Raw genomic sequence first — 18,092 nt, forward strand, 5'->3', positions numbered from 1 at the left:
AGTGGGTGAGATGTTATCAACAAATTTTGTTGAAAATAAGAAAAAGTTTTGGAGTGAGATTAACAAGTTAAGAAAGCCTAGAGAACAAATGGATTTGTCAGTTAAAAATAGGAGAGGAGAGTTATTAAATGGAGAGTTAGAGGTATTGGGAAGATGGAAGGAATATTTTGAGGAATTGTTAAATGTTGATGAAGATAGGGAAGCTGTGATTTCGTGTATAGGGCAAGGAGGAATAACATCTTGTAGGAGTGAGGAAGAGCCAGTTGTGAGTGTGGGGGAAGTTCGTGAGGCAGTAGGTAAAATGAAAGGGGGTAAGGCAGCCGGGATTGATGGGATAAAGATAGAAATGTTAAAAGCAGGTGGGGATATAGTTTTGGAGTGGTTGGTGCAATTGTTTAATAAATGTATGGAAGAGGGTAAGGTACCTAGGGATTGGCAGAGAGCATGCATAGTTCCTTTGTATAAAGGCAAAGGGGAAAAAAGAGAGTGCAAAAATTATAGGGGGATAAGTCTGTTGAGTGTACCTGGTAAAGTGTATGGTAGAGTTATAATTGAAAGAATTAAGAGTAAGACGGAGAATAGGATAGCAGATGAACAAGGAGGCTTTAGGAAAGGTAGGGGGTGTGTGGACCAGGTGTTTACAGTGAAACATATAAGTGAACAGTATTTAGATAAGGCTAAAGAGGTCTTTGTGGCATTTATGGATTTGGAAAAGGCGTATGACAGGGTGGATAGGGGGGCAATGTGGCAGATGTTGCAAGTGTATGGTGTAGGAGGTAGGTTACTGAAAGCAGTGAAGAGTTTTTACGAGGATAGTGAGGCTCAAGTTAGAGTATGTAGGAAAGAGGGAAATTTTTTCCCAGTAAAAGTAGGCCTTAGACAAGGATGTGTGATGTCACCGTGGTTGTTTAATATATTTATAGATGGGGTTGTAAGAGAAGTAAATGCGAGGGTCTTGGCAAGAGGCGTGGAGTTAAAAGATAAAGAATCACACACAAAGTGGGAGTTGTCACAGCTGCTCTTTGCTGATGACACTGTGCTCTTGGGAGATTCTGAAGAGAAGTTGCAGAGATTGGTGGATGAATTTGGTAGGGTGTGCAAAAGAAGAAAATTAAAGGTGAATACAGGAAAGAGTAAGGTTATGAGGATAACAAAAAGATTAGGTGATGAAAGATTGAATATCAGATTGGAGGGAGAGAGTATGGAGGAGGTGAACGTATTCAGATATTTGGGAGTGGACGTGTCAGCGGATGGGTCTATGAAAGATGAGGTGAATCATAGAATTGATGAGGGAAAAAGAGTGAGTGGTGCACTTAGGAGTCTGTGGAGACAAAGAACTTTGTCCTTGGAGGCAAAGAGGGGAATGTATGAGAGTATAGTTTTACCAACGCTCTTATATGGGTGTGAAGCGTGGGTGATGAATGTTGCAGCGAGGAGAAGGCTGGAGGCAGTGGAGATGTCATGTCTGAGGGCAATGTGTGGTGTGAATATAATGCAGAGAATTCGTAGTTTGGAAGTTAGGAGGAGGTGCGGGATTACCAAAACTGTTGTCCAGAGGGCTGAGGAAGGGTTGTTGAGGTGGTTCGGACATGTAGAGAGAATGGAGCGAAACAGAATGACTTCAAGAGTGTATCAGTCTGTAGTGGAAGGAAGGCGGGGTAGGGGTCGGCCTAGGAAGGGTTGGAGGGAGGGGGTAAAGGAGGTTTTGTGTGCGAGGGGCTTGGACTTCCAGCAGGCATGCGTGAGCGTGTTTGATAGGAGTGAATGGAGACAAATGGTTTTTAATACTTGACGTGCTGTTGGAGTGTGAGCAAAGTAACATTTATGAAGGGATTCAGGGAAACCGGCAGGCCGGACTTGAGTCCTGGAGATGGGAAGTACAGTGCCTGCACTCTGAAGGAGGGGTGTTAATGTTGCAGTTTAAAAACTGTAGTGTAAAGCACCCTTCTGGCAAGACAGTGATGGAGTGAATGATGGTGAAAGTTTTTCTTTTTCGGGCCACCCTGCCTTGGTGGGAATCGGCCGGTGTGATAATAAAAAAAAAAAAATATATATATATATATATATATAAATATATATATATATATATATATATATATATATATATATATATATATATATATATATATATATATATATATATATATATAGGTACCACCTCTAGAACTGTTATGGGGACCCTCATCCTCAGAGAAAAGAATAAACTTGCTTCAGGGAAAACTCAAGATTCTCCCTGAAGCTGTTTGAGAATTTTCTCCTACCACCCCCAGTGGCCTGGTGGCTAAAGCTCCCGCTTCACACACGGAGGGCCCGGGTTCGATTCCCGGCGGGTGGAAACATTTCGACACGTTTCCTTACACCTGTTGTCCTGTTCACCTAGCAGCAAATAGGTACCTGGGTGTTAGTCGACTGGTGTGGGTCGCATCCCGGGGGACAAGATTAAGGACCCCAATGGAAATAAGTTAGACAGTCCTCGATGACGCACTTTCTTGGGTTATCCTGGGTGCCTAACCCCCCGGGGTTAAAAATCCGAACGAAATCTTATCTTATCTTATCTTAAAGACAAAATACATTGACAAAACATTCACAAAAATATGATACAAAGTAAAACAACATAGGTAACTCAGAGCTACATCTCGAATACTTCGTCCAGCTCCCCTGCGGTGGGCCGCGTGCCCAGAATGCTGCAGGCATTTCCTCTCTGGATCGCAACACTGAGTCTCTGAAAGAGGAAGCTGGTCGCCCTGTGGTCCTTGGTTTCTATGATGAGCTTTTCACCCAGCTCTTTGAGGAACTTTAGAGCACACTTGCCCCATGCTCCAAGGGTCTCCGACCCTATTGGAATGAAGTTATAGCAAGGGGGAAGGTCTTCATATTTTCGGATCTTCTGGGTCTCCCTGTGGCTGGCAGCTCCACCCCCTTCCACTACAGAGTATGGCAAGTAGGTGTCTGCCAATGTGGCAGCACAGGTGTAGTCCCAGGCAATCTGCTTTCCATCCTTCCAGGGTAGCATAGTGGCTCCATCAGGACGCTTTTGACTTCCATCAGACCTCTGTACTTGGGGTTCCCGTTGAGCTGGGCAACGGGCTGTGGCGAGGCTTCTCTTTATTATGTCATTGATCTCCTCATGTCTGGCATACTTCCCTTCTGCTGTGTGGCACACGAGACCATGGAGTCCGAATTGATCAGCTGTCGCCCTGCCGCAAATACACCTGTGTTCGGTGAGGATGGGGGCGGCTAGGCGAAGAGCAACACCAATCCGAATGGCCTGTGGGTCGAGACGGGTGCCCAGGGAGGAATTGGGAACAGCTAACAGGAAATCTCCTGAGTGTGGTGCCTTCACTGCCAGGAGACGAGCTTTGTTCTTTCCTGAAGCATTGGAGAGCATTGTGTTGGCGATTTTTTCCATGATCGGTTTGTCCCAGTGGGACTGTTTGTGCTGTTTGGGAGGAGCTGGTCTACTGAAGGAGTCTGTAAGGGTGTCCCACCGAATTGCTGCTTCAGTAAACCTGGGGTCTTGAGCTCCTACCAAGTCTCTCAAGCGTTCGGGCACTATCTTCTTGACTAATGCACTGGAAGCCAAACACGAAGACAGAAAAGCAGGTAAAGCAACATGCGTTGCTTTACGCACCCCTATACCTCCCAGTCGCACTGGGAGGGTTGCCTGATCCCATTGCTCATCCTCTAGTGACAGGTTCAGTGCCTTCTTAAAAGTTGATCTCAGGTGTGCGTCATATTCATCGAGTGTTGGGTTGTCAAAAGAGGGTGCACACCTCAAGAAGTAAGTGAGTCTTGGCATAGTAAGACACCTTGTGAGGAGATACAGAGCATCATGGGCATCAAGATCGCTTATTCTCTCCTCCATTCTCATAAGGTCATTCAATTTGTCCCTGAGGACAGTATCGATGGCCTGGTGACCCAGCGGTGCCCCCAAGAGGGTACTGTTGGACGGAGTTGTAGTTGAGACTTCTGGGAGGATTCTTCGCACAGCATTGATTATTTCCTGGTTCGCTGTGATGATTTCACACTTAGAGGGATTGAGGATGAGTCCCAAGTCTTCTCCCTGTGTTTTCACCAGTTGTAGGTCCCCCACGAGGGACTCTTCAGTACATATATATATATAATATATATATATATATATATATATATATATATATATATATATATATATATATATTTATATATATATATATATATATAAATATATATATTTATTTATATATATATATTTATATATATATATATATATATATATATATATATATATATATATATATATATATATATATATTTATATATATATATATATATATATATATATATATATATATATATATATATATATATTTATATATATATATATATATATATATAATACATGTATATATATACAATACATGTATATATATACAATACATATATATATACAATATATATATATATATATATATATATATATATATATATATATATATATATATATTATATATATATATATATATAAATATATATATTTCTTCTCCTATGCCAAATCAAAATCGAGAAGAACGTCCAGTATTGGGCCCCTAATTAAACAAGATGGGTCCTACACAGATGACAGCAAGGAAATGAGTGAGCTACTCAAGTCCCAATATGACTCAGTTTTTAGCAAGCTGCTAACCAGACTGAGAGTCGAAGATCAAAATTAATTTTTTATGAGAGAGCCACAAAATTTGATTAACACAAGCCTATCCGATGTTATCCTGACGCCAAATGACTTCGAACAGGCGATAAATGACATGCCCATGCACTCTGCCCCAGGGCCAGACTCATGGAACTCTGTGTTCATCAAGAACTGCAAGAAGCCCCTATCACGAGCCTTTTCCATCGTATGGAGAGGGAGCATGGACACGGGGGTCGTCCCACAGTTACTAAAAACAACAGACATAGCCCCACTCCACAAAAGGGGCAGTAAAGCAACAGCAAAGAACTACAGACCAATAGCACTAACATCCCATATCATAAAAAGCTTTGAAAGGGTCCTAAGAAGCAAGATCACCCCCCATCTAGAAACCCATCAGTTACACAACCCAGGGCAACATGGGTTTAGAACAGGTCGCTCCTGTCTGTCTCAACTATTGGATCACTACGACAAGGTCCTAAATGCACTAGAAGACAAAAAGAATGCAGATGTAATATATACAGACTTTGCAAAAGCCTTCGACAAGTGTGACCATGGCGTAATAGCGCACAAAATGCGTGCTAAAGGAATAACAGGAAAAGTCGGTCGATGGATCTATAATTTCCTCACTAACAGAACACAGAGAGTAGTCGTCAACAGAGTAAAGTCCGAGGCAGCTACGGTGAAAAGCTCTGTTCCACAAGGCACAGTACTCGCTCCCATCTTGTTCCTCATCCTCATATCCGACATAGACAAGGATGTCAGCCACAGCACCGTGTCTTCCTTTGCAGATGACACCCGAATCTGCATGACAGTGTCTTCCATTGCAGACACTGCAAGGCTCCAGGCGGACATCAACCAAATCTTTCAGTGGGCTGCAGAAAACAATATGAAGTTCAACGATGAGAAATTTCAATTACTCAGATATGGTAAACATGAGGAAATTAAATCTTCATCAGAGTACAAAACAAATTCTGGCCACAAAATAGAGCGAAACACCAACGTCAAAGACCTGGGAGCGATCATGTCGGAGGATCTCACCTTCAAGGACCATAACATTGTATCAATCGCATCTGCTAGAAAAATGACAGGATGGATAATGAGAACCTTCAAAACTAGGGAGGCCAAGCCCATGATGACACTCTTCAGGTCACTTGTTCTATCTAGGCTGGAATATTACTGCACACTAACAGCACCTTTCAAGGCAGGTGAAATTGCCGACCTAGAAAATGTACAGAGAACTTTCACGGCGCGCATAACGGAGATAAAACACCTCAATTACTGGGAGCGCTTGAGGTTCCTAAACCTGTATTCCCTGGAACGCAGGAGGGAGAGATACATGATTATATACACCTGGAAAATCCTAGAGGGACTAGTACCGAACTTGCACACGAAAATCACTCACTACGAAAGCAAAAGACTTGGCAGACGATGCACCATTCCCCAATGAAAAGCAGGGGTGTCACTAGCACGTTAAGAGACCATACAATAAGTGTCAGGGGCCCGAGACTGTTCAGCTGCCTCCCAGCACACATAAGGGGGATTACCAACAGACCCCTGGCAGTCTTCAAGCTGGCACTGGACAAGCACCTAAAGTCAGTTCCTGATCAGCCGGGCTGTGGCTCGTACGTTGGTTTGCGTGCAGCCAGCAGCAACAGCCTGGTTGATCAGGCTCTGATCCACCAGGAGGCCTGGTCACAGACCGGGCCGCGGGGGCGTTGACCCCCGGAACTCTCTCCAGGTAAACTCCAGGTAATATATATATAATTATATATATATATATATATATATATATATATATATATAATATATATATATTCAGGGTTTTCCCTGAAGCTGTTTGAGAATTTTCTCCTACCACCCCCTATATTTCAAGTATGTTTTATTTAAAGACAAAATACATTGGCCAAACATTCACAAAAACAACAGAAAGTAAAACAACATAGGTAACTCAGAGCTACATCTCGAATACTTCGTCCAGCTCCCCGGCGGTGGGCCGCGTGCCCAGAATGCTGCAGGCATTTCCTCTCTGGATCGCAACACTGAGTCTCTGAAAGAGGAAGCTGGTCGCCCTGTGGTCCTTGGTTTCTATGATGAGCTTTTCACCCATCTCTTTGAGGAACTTTAGAGCACACTTGCCCCATGCTCCAAGGTCTCCGACCCTATTGGAATGAAGCTATAGCAAAGGGTGAAGGTCTTCATATTTTCGGATCTTCTGGGTCTCCCTGTGGCTGGCACCTCCACCCCCTTCCACTACAGAGTATGGCAAGTAGGTGTCTGCCAATGTGGCAGCACAGGTGTAGTCCCAGGCAATCTGCTTTCCATCCTTCCAGGGTAGCATAGTGGCTCCATCAGGACGCTTTTGACTTCCATCAGACCTCTGTACTTGGGGTTCCCGTTGAGCTGGGCAACGGGCTGTGGTGAGGCTTCTCTTTATTATGTCATTGATCTCCTCATGTCTGGCATACTTCCCTTCTGCTGTGTGGCACACGAGACCATGAAGTCCGAATTGATCAGCTGTCGCCCTGCCGCAAAATCACCTATGTTCGGTGAGGATGGGGGCGGCTAGGCGAAGAGCAACACCAATCCGAATGGCCTGTGGGTCGAGACGGGTGCCCAGGGAGGAATTGGGAACAGCTAACAGGAAATCTCCTGAGTGTGGTGCCTTTACTGCCAGGAGACGAGCTTTGTTCTTTCCTGAAGCATTGGAGAGCATTGTGTTGGCGATTTTTTCCATGATCGGTTTGTCCCAGTGGGACTGTTCGTGCTGTTTGGGAGGAGCTGGTCTACTGGAGGAGTCTGTAAGGGTGTCCCACCGAATCGCTGCTTCAGTAAACCTAGGGTCTTGAGCTCCTACCAAGTCTCTCAAGCGTTCGGGCACTATCTTCTTGACTAATGCACTGGAAGCCAAACACGAAGACAGAAAAGCAGGTAAAGCAACATGTGTTGCTTTACGCACCCCTATACCTCCCAGTCGCACTGGGAGGGTTGCCTGATCCCATTGCTCATCCTCTAGTGACAGGTTCAGTGCCTTAAAAGTTGATCTCAGGTGTGCGTCATATTCATCGAGTGTTGGGTTGTCAAAAGAGGGTGCACACCTCAAGAAGTAAGTGAGTCTTGGCATAGTAAGACACCTTGTGAGGAGATACAGAGCATCATGGGCATCAAGATCGCTTATTCTCTCCTCCATTCTCATCAGGTCATTCAATTTGTCCCTGAGGACAGTATCGATGGCCTGGTGACCCAGCGGTGCCCCCAAGAGGGTACTGTTGGACGGAGTTGTAGTTGAGACTTCTGGGAGGATTCTTCGCACAGCATTGATTATTTCCTGGTTCGCTGTGATGATTTCACACTTGGAGGGATTGAGGATGAGTCCCAAGTCTTCTCCCTGTGTTTTCACCAGTTGTAGGTCCCCCACGAGGGACTCTTCAGTACCTGCCAAAGTGTCGTCATCCAGGTACCAGATATTGAGCTCACTGTGTAGGCTGGAAGTTAGTTCTCTTACAGCCAAGCAGAAGAGAAGTGGAGCGAGTGGGTCACCCTGCTGAACATATATATATATATATATATATATATATATATATATATATATATATATATATATATATATATATATATATACATGTATATATATATATATATATCGTGCTGAATAGGCAGAACTTGCGATCTTGGCTTAAATAGCAACGCTCATCTTGCCATATAGGACAAGTGAAAATTTGTGTATGCAATAATTTCGCCAAAATCATTCTGAACCTAACGAAAAAAATATATTTGATTGTGTTTGTTTAGTACTAAATTATTGTAAACGTATTTAAAATATATTTTGTTGGGTTAGGCTAAAATAAATTGCTCTTGTTATAATAAGGTTAGGTAAGTTTTCTAAGATTCTTTTGGTGCAAAATTAAAATTTTTTACATTAACATTAATGAAAAAAATATATCTTTAAATGTATAATTTACATTAACATTAATGAAAAAAATATATCTTTAAATGTATAAGAGAAAATTTCAGAAAGGGCTTAATTTTAAATGAGTTCTTGCTAATTGACCAGTTTTACAAATTAGTCACGACACACACACACACACACACACACACACACATATATATACATACATTATATATATATATATATATATATATATATATATATATATATATATATATATATATATATATATATATATATATATATATATATATATATGTATGTATATATATGTGTGTGTGTGTATGTATATACATGTATATATGAAAATTGGGATATTAGTTTCCATGTGATAGCTTGTGAATGTCATTTGATTAATATTAAATCTTCAACGCTGATATTACTGAATTGCATTAGTAGCTTATTCAGCACTCTTTAATATTCATTTTACGTACATTGAGGTAGAGGGGGCTGGGCTTGACACATGCGGATACCTTTGTCGTATCTCTCAGCAACCGAAACACATCTAGTGTTTATGTATCACTCAACTTTTATTTATAAATAGCATTATCATTATCATTACCACCATTTCATCCAGTCACCACCGTCACTACTACTATCCTCCTGTCGTGATTAACCAACACACGTATATTCATTTTTTTTTTTTGCAACTGTGGAATATAAATAAAAAAAAAATTCTTTTAAAATAAGATCTGACCTGCATATGCGTAGCAACATCTGGGTCAGTGAAGGGAGCGTAGCAGCAAGACTTGGTCATCTGTGTTCTTGTACTTTGTGTCTAGTGTATTGTTGCGTGTGTGGTGCTGTGTAATTATACTCTGGTGACCCCTGACGTGTTGACCCGTTAGATAAGATTTTCTCCAGGTTTACGCACCACAAGTCTTGTGTGTATGTAGGTCAGAGGTGACCTAGTTTTACTGACGCAGAGTTGTGTGAAATTTGTATATTCAGTTTGTGTTTTCCTGTGAGTGAGTCAGGAGTTCAGACGTTTGAGCTGTATCCCAACTGTAGAATGGCTTTTATATTAACTTTGTGTGTGTGTGTGTGTGTGTGTGTGTGTGTGTGTGTGTGTGTGTGTGTGTGTGTGTGTGTGTGTGTGTAGGTTCCTACTTAATTACGACTTTGAGTTTACGTAGGTTGAGCTCTGGCTTAACTTACGTAAACATCTTTTATGAATTTAGATTGAGCAAAGTGAGTTAGAACTCCCGTATTTGCTTTTCATTCTTTGCTTCGTCCTGATCTGCCAGGAAGAGAGAGAAAATGAGAATGAGTGAGAATAAGAATGTGAGGGAGAGATAAAAGAGGATGAAGAGGAATAAGAGGAAGAATAAGAGTAAGAGTAAGAATAATCACTAAATCCCATCCCTGGCAACACCCCCCCACTCTTCATAGATCTGAACTTACTCCCTGTTCAGTACATCCACACTTACTACTGTGCAATCTACATCTACAGGACCTTAAATTCCAATATTAACCTTGACCTAAAACGCTTTCTTGATAGTTGTGACAGAACCCACAGGCATAACACCAGACACAAACATCTCTATGACATTCCCTGTGTCCGACTAAACCTTTACAAAAATTCAATGTATGTCAAAGACCCTAAAATCTGGAACACCCTACCTGAAAATTCTAAAACTGCAGACACATTCATCACCTTCAAAACTACCATCAGTAAACATCTTATCTCCCTGATACACCCTGTCAACTTATTACACGAATACCACCTGGTGGTTCACACTTACACACACACCCATTTGACCATAAACAGAAATATCAATCTCAATCTCAAAATAATGAATCTTAACTAGTCATAAGTTGGCCTGTGATACTCCAATACTGAAACTATGTATAGCGCCAAAACAAAAGCATTCACATTGCTAAACTCACAACTAGTATTTAGTCACTTAGCCATAATACCAACTTACCTCATAATTCTGTAACATTTTAAACTTAAGATTTAATCTAAGTCTGCCCGAAATGCCTAGCCATGCTAGGCGTTCTAGTGGTACACTCTGTAATTATTATTTTACTACATGTAAACCACACAATAACCAAATTCTGTAAACTCAGCATTGTAATCCTTATAGAGAATAAACTTTGAATTTGAATTTGAAGAGGAAGGGGAGGTAGGGAGGTGAGGCAGTCAATGGGAAGGAGGACAGGGCTTGTGTCGTGCCTTGGGTGACGTTGCACATTCAAGAAATTATATAGAGAATCCTTGACTGATGGTGACGTAAAAGATATTGTCCAGGTGGAAGTATTCGCGGAAAAATAATTCTGGTCCTTGAAGACATACATCAATGGATTTTCCTCGACGAATAAAGTTGCATTTTTCTATTTTGGAAACACTTCATAAATAAATATTTTTTCTTATTGTCAATAAAATACCGGGTATACGATTGTTACCAAATTAGGCGACATTTATTTCATAATTTGTAAAAAGTCCGTAGTTTAGAGCATTTCCTCCATATTGTAACTAGTGACCCCCTCAAGGGAGGTTCCTTGACGTTGGTGGGGGGTTCTTGATCTATGGAAATGGATCTGTACTCCAGTTCCCTGAATTGAGCCTGAATACCTTCCTTCACCCCCCCACATGCGCTGTATAATCCTACGGGTTTAGCGCTTCCCATGATTATAATCATAATAATGTAACTAGTTCCTTAAATTATTTAACATTGTATAGCTGTTTAGTTGAAGTTTAATTATTTGATTACCAGGCTGAAGATAAGTTTATAAAATACAGTGATTATTTTAAGTACTAAAACTGTGTATTACAATAACAATCTAATATGAAGAAATGATAATGCAAAACTGCACTGATATTTTTAACATTTATTGGTGGACAGAAATATAATAGTGACAATAAGTGTATGGGTGTGAATGATAATTGAATTTGTATAACCAGGTTGCTTGAGACATAATGTACATTTATGCTCAGTCTGCCTAAACTTACATCAATTTTTTTTTTAACTATTTTTGAAGCAGTTTGTAGTTTTTTAGATCCTTATACACATACTGTCCATGTTCACCTAGCAGTAAATAGGTGCCTGGGTGTTAGCCGACTGTTGTGGGTCTCATCCTAGGGACAAAGTTAAACTAATTTACCCAGAATACTCTGCTTAACCAGAGGTTTTCAATATAGTATGTTACTGATGTCAGCTAAGTCTGTATAAGTTGTACATGTACTTGTAGAAATAAAGGCTATTATTATTATTGTTATTATTATTATTATTATTATTATTATTATTATTATTATTATAGTATTACTAATACCAGTTAAAGAGAACGCGGTGGAAGCTTGTTATTGTAATTAATTATTTAATCATTTATTTTTTCAGACAGGAAGAAAGCGTAAATATTCATCAGTGAAGCTCAAGCGTGAGATTTATCCAGTGGCAGGAGAGTACCATGAACTTATCTCAAAGGTAACACTGGTACTACAAAAAGTGGTGAGGGGTGTGTGCAGATGACCTCACACGACCTGAAAGAGCCAGGTGGTGGTGGGGGTGAGCAGGATGGGTACCCAGCCTACACTAACCCACACTACCTGCCCTCCAGTACTGACGAGGGGCACAACCCTCCACTTCCCCTGGAGGGCTACACTACTTTAGATGACTTGGAGATCCAGTCCCTCCGGAGTACTTCCCTCAGGAGTGGTGATACTGCCGCCACTCTCCCCGTCACTACCCGCTACCCATACCGACTACGTGAGTACTAGAAACAAAGATGACTCGAAACCGCAATAACACGACTGCAAACAAATCATGGAACGGGTGGGGTTTGAACCCATGGCAAGTGAGTCTCAAAACTCCAGGCCAGTGCTGGTCCAGTGGTTAACGCACTGGTCTGTGAGTTTAAGACTCACAGCCCATTCCCTGATATACTAACTTGTTGCACATGCGTCTTATTCATCAGCTTGTATACTATTCTTGTTATGACACTAACTTTATCTGTTATATCCATGGATAAGCGCTAAACCATTGGGGCTCATACAGCTCCTGGAGGCTGGGAGGTAATCAGGGCTCTAAAAGGAAGGTAGCTCCAATTTCTTGGAACAAGAGCCGGTCACCATCACTAAGACACCCTTTTAGAATTATTATATTCATGAGGAACCACTAAAACACTAAGGGTCATAAAGGAGACAGTAACAGAGTGATGACAAAGTTATTACAATTTTTGTTATCGCTAACCATCGTGTGGATGGTAGTCACGCCATACCCATCCTGTGGGTGGTAGTCACGCCATACCCATCCTGTGGGTGGTAGTCACGCCATACCCATCCTGTGGGTGGTAGTCACGCCATACCCATCCTGTGGGTGGTAGACACGCCATACCCATCCTGTGGGTGGTAGTCACGCCATACCCATCCTGTGGGTGGTAGTCACGCCATACCCATCCTGTGGGTGGTAGTCACGCCATACCCATCCTGTGGGTGGTAGTCACGCCATACCCATCCTGTGGGTGGTAGTCACGCCATACCCATCCTGTGGGTGGTAGTCACGCCATACCCATCCTGTGGGTGGTAGTCACGCCATACCCATCCTGTGGGTGGTAGTCACGCCATACCCATCCTGTGGGTGGTAGTCACGCCATACCCATCCTGTGGATGGTAGTCACATCATACCCATCCTGTGGGTGGTAGTCACACCATACCCATCCTGTGGGTGGTAGTCACGCCATACCCATCCTGTGGGTGGTAGTCACGCCATACCCATCCTGTGGGTGGTAGTCACGCCATACCCATCCTGTGGACGGTGGTCACACCATACCCTTCCTGTGGATGGTAGTCACGCCATACCCATCCTGTGGGTGGTAGTCACGCCATACCCATCCTGTGGGTGGTAGTCACGCCATACCCATCCTGTGGGTGGTAGTCACGCCATACCCATCCTGTGGGTGGTAGTCACGCCATACCCATCCTGTGGGTGGTAGTCACGCCATACCCATCCTGTGGGTGGTAGTCACGCCATACCCATCGTGTGGGTGGTAGTCATGCCATACCCATCCTGTGGGTGGTAGTCACGCCATACCCATCCTGTGGGTGGTAGTCACGCCATACCCATCCTGTGGGTGGTAGTCACGCCATACCCATCGTGTGGGTGGTAGTCACGCCATACCCATCGTGTGGGTGGTAGTCATGCCATACCCATCCTGTGGGTGGTAGTCACGCCATACCCATCCTGTGGGTGGTAGTCACGCCATACCCATCCTGTGGGTGGTAGTCACGCCATACCCATCCTGTGGGTGGTAGTCACGCCATACCCATCCTGTGGGTGGTAGTCACGCCATACCCATCCTGTGGGTGGTAGTCATGCCATACCCACCCTGTGGGTGGTAGTCACGCCATACCCATCCTGTGGGTGGTAGTCACGCCATACCCATCCTGTGGGTGGTAGTCATGCCATACCCATCCTGTGGGTGGTAGTCACGCCATACCCATCCTGTGGGTGGTAGTCACGCCATACCCATCCTGTGGGTGGTAGTCACGCCATACCCATCCTGTGGGTGGTAGTCACGCCATACCCATCCTGTGGGTGGTAGTCACGCCATACCCATCCTGTGGGTGGTAGTCACGCCATACCCATCCTGTGGGTGGTAGTCACGCCATACCCATCCTGTGGGTGGTAGTCACGCCATACCCATCCTGTGGGTGGTAGTCACGCCATACCCATCCTGTGGGTGGTAGTCACGCCATACCCATCCTGTGGGTGGTAGTCACGCCATACCCATCCTGTGGGTGGTAGTCACGCCATACCCATCGTGTGGGTGGTAGTCACGCCATACCCATCCTGTGGGTGGTAGTCACGCCATACCCATCCTGTGGGTGGTAGTCACGCCATACCCATCCTGTGGGTGGTAATCACGCCATACCCATCTTGTGGGTGGTAGTCACGCCATACCCATCCTGTGGGTGGTAGTCACGCCATACCCATCCTGTGGACGGTGGTCACACCATACCCTTCCTGTGGATGGTAGTCACGCCATACCCATCCTGTGGGTGGTGGTCACGCCATACCCATCCTCTGGATTGTAGTCACACCATACCCATCCTGTGGATGGTAGTCACATCATACCCATCCTGTGGGTGGTAGTCACGCCATATCCATCCTGTGGGTGGTAGTCACGCCATACCCATCCTGTGGGTGGTAGTCACGCCATACCCATCCTGTGGGTGGTAGTCACGCCATACCCATCCTGTGGGTGGTAGTCACGCCATACCCATCCTGTGGGTGGTAGTCACGCCATACCCATCCTGTGGGTGGTAGTCACGCCATACCCATCCTGTGGGTGGTAGTCACGCCATACCCATCCTGTGGGTGGTAGTCACGCCATACCCATCCTGTGGGTGGTAGTCACGCCATACCCATCCTGTGGGTGGTAGTCACGCCATACCCATCCTGTGGGTGGTAGTCACGCCATACCCATCCTGTGGGTGGTAGTCACGCCATACCCATCCTGTGGGTGGTAGTCACGCCATACCCATCCTGTGGGTGGTAGTCACGCCATACCCATCCTGTGGGTGGTAGTCACGCCATACCCATCCTGTGGGTGGTAGTCACGCCATACCCATCCTGTGGGTGGTAGTCACGCCATACCCATCCTGTGGGTGGTAGTCACGCCATACCCATCCTGTGGGTGGTAGTCACCCCATACCCATCCTGTGGGTGGTAGTCACGCCATACCCATCCTGTGGGTGGGTGGTAGTCACGCCATACCCATCCTGTGGGTGGTAGTCACGCCATACCCATCCTGTGGGTGGTAGTCACGCCATACCCATCCTGTGGGTGGTAGTCACGCCATACCCATCCTGTGGGTGGTAGTCACGCCATACCCATCCTGTGGGTGGTAGTCACGCCATACCCATCCTGTGGGTGGTAGTCACGCCATACCCATCCTGTGGGTGGTAGTCACGCCATACCCATCCTGTGGGTGGTAGTCACGCCATACCCATCCTGTGGGTGGTAGTCACGCCATACCCATCCTGTGGGTGGTAGTCACGCCATACCCATCCTGTGGGTGGTAGTCACGCCATACCCATCCTGTGGGTGGTAGTCACGCCATACCCATCCTGTGGGTGGTAGTCACGCCATACCCATCCTGTGGACGGTGGTCACACCATACCCTTCCTGTGGATGGTAGTCACGCCATACCCATCCTGTGGGTGGTGGTCACGCCATACCCATCCTCTGGATTGTAGTCACACCATACCCATCCTGTGGATGGTAGTCACACCATACCCATCCTGTGGGTGGTAGTCACGCCATACCCATCCTGTGGGTGGTAGTCACGCCATACCCATCCTGTGGATGGTAGTCACGCCGTACCCATCCTGTGGGTAGTAGTCACGCCGTACCCATCCTGTGGATGGTAGTCACGCCGTACCCATCCTGTGGATGGTAGTCACGCCGTACCCATCCTGTGGATGGTAGTCACGCCGTACCCATCCTGTGGGTGGTAGTCACGCCGTACCCATCCTGTGGATGGTAGTCACGCCATACCCATCCTGTGGATGGTAGTCACAAAAATTACGAAGTCAGACGTGGGTCCAGGGACTGGGCCACCTTCATTCTGTAGAAAAGTAAGGAAGTGATTACAAGAATGAGATGTTTAAGGGTAATGATTTGATCACATAACGGAGAAAAACTGCAGCAGACTAACTTGCCCATGCTAGGCAGGTCTGACTCTCACCTGCTAACATCCACTCATGATCTCGTCCAACCTATTAAAGTTATCCAAAGTTCTAGCTTCGTTGACACTACCTAAGAGTTTGTTTCACTCGTCTAAAGTACAATTCTATTGCCAAACCAGTACTCCCCTATATCCCTTCTAAATCTAAATTTCTCCAGCCTGAAACCATTACTGCGAGTCCTATCAGGGTTTAACAGGCTATTTATCTCCCTTTTATTTATTTCTCTTTTCCATTCCTTAACGTCAGTCATATCCCCTAATTTTATGCTTTTCCACATATTGCAAGGTCAGCGCTCGTAGCCAATTTTCGCAGGAAGTATTTCTAATGATCTGAATCAACTTCGTCATCCTTCTTTCTATATTTTCGAACACATTTATATAAAATCCATCTTGTAATATGGCGACCAGAAGTGAGCAGTATAACCTTGTTGAGGTCTAACTAAATATATTATTTATACTTCTTGATATGAAGCCAAAAATTCTACAAGCTATATTGTGAACACTTATGCACTGCTGCCTTGGCTTTAAAATTCTTCTAACCAGAACTTCTAGATCTTTTTCGCATTCACTTTGATAAAGATCTACAGTTTAGCTTGTAAGTGTCGTAGTTATGTCCTTTTCCTAGGATTTGATCCTTACACTTGTCTGTATTATACTGCATCTACCACTTCTCAGGCCACAACATCAATTTGTGCAGGTCATCCTGTAGCTGCCTAGTGTCCACAGCAGAAATTATTTGACAGCCTATTTTAGTGCCATTAGCAAACTTACGTATGTCGCTATTTAATCCCTCACCTGTGTCGTGTATGTAGTGTGGACAACAAGGGTTCCGTAGTGATCCCTGTGGCACATCACTCACAACAGGTCCCCATTCCGATTTTTCCAGATTATTGCATACCCTGTGTTGTCTATTGGTCAGCCATGCCTCGATCCAGGAGATATTTTCTCCCATTTCAAGTGCTGCTACTTATTTAATCGGTCTCCCGTGGAACCTTATCAGAAGCCTTACTGCAGTTTATATACACAATATCGTATTCTTTATCTTGGTCTACCGCTTTAAAACGCTAGTGAAAAATGTTAGTGAATTTGTGAGGCATGAACACACCTTTGTAAAACCATGCTTTGATTTGTTGATCAAATTATTTCTGTCAAGGCGCAAGTGGTATTAAGTCATGAATATTATAATGAAGCATATTAAGTATTACGCCCAAAGGACAAGACAAATGTGCTCTGTTAATTAAGCAATTTTCAGTTGTTAAGAATTATTTTTAGTAAACAAAGTTAGGGTATTAGGGATGATTTTTTTAACAAGTCATTAAAATGAAATATTCAGATAGTTCTTAAGCACTTGCGAGAAAGCTCTAATGTCTTATATTATTTAAACAAATAATGACTGTGTAAGAATAATCTGCTGACGCATTTTTTAAGATTTTGTTAACTGATGATGCACATTACCAGAGGTACCTGTAGCCTAGGCCAAAACCTGGCAGTTGGTGACAGGCACAAATGTAGTGAAGTTGTGTTCGTTGCTTTTATTGTTTACTAATTTTTATCCCCGTTTGTATTTTTTGTTGTGTATCTTATTTTTATGGCTGTGAGCGCTGAGTGACCTCCTCGGTCAAAATGCAACGTAAATGTTCAAGCTACTGTCCAATAAAATAATGATGTTCATTTGTACATCGTTCCATCTAACATAGAGCTTTATCAAGTAACAGTACTTAATAAAGCCTATGTTGTTTAAAACGTACAAATAAAAGACCACTCGATTTTTTTTACCAACTGTATACATAT

At 43.9% G+C, this 18,092-nt stretch overlaps 1 protein-coding gene across 4 annotated transcripts in view; it reads left to right on the forward strand.

The window, feature by feature from the left end:
• Positions 1 to 18,092, forward strand: part of LOC128698976 (XK-related protein 4) — a 137,075-nt gene that overhangs the window by 62,347 nt on the left and 56,636 nt on the right. For 3 of the 4 annotated variants that reach the window (XM_070096806.1, XM_070096807.1, XM_070096808.1), the window contains exon 2: positions 11,951 to 12,319. In XM_070096806.1, the coding sequence (XP_069952907.1) occupies positions 12,079 to 12,319 (241 nt within the window). In that variant the 5' untranslated portion in view covers positions 11,951 to 12,078. The remainder of the gene's footprint in view (positions 1 to 11,950; positions 12,320 to 18,092) is intronic. The other variant, XM_070096810.1, reaches the window with a different exon arrangement.

The sequence above is a fragment of the Cherax quadricarinatus genome, chromosome 55 (assembly GCF_038502225.1).
Source record: "Cherax quadricarinatus isolate ZL_2023a chromosome 55, ASM3850222v1, whole genome shotgun sequence".
Lineage (NCBI taxonomy): Eukaryota > Metazoa > Arthropoda > Malacostraca > Decapoda > Parastacidae > Cherax > Cherax quadricarinatus.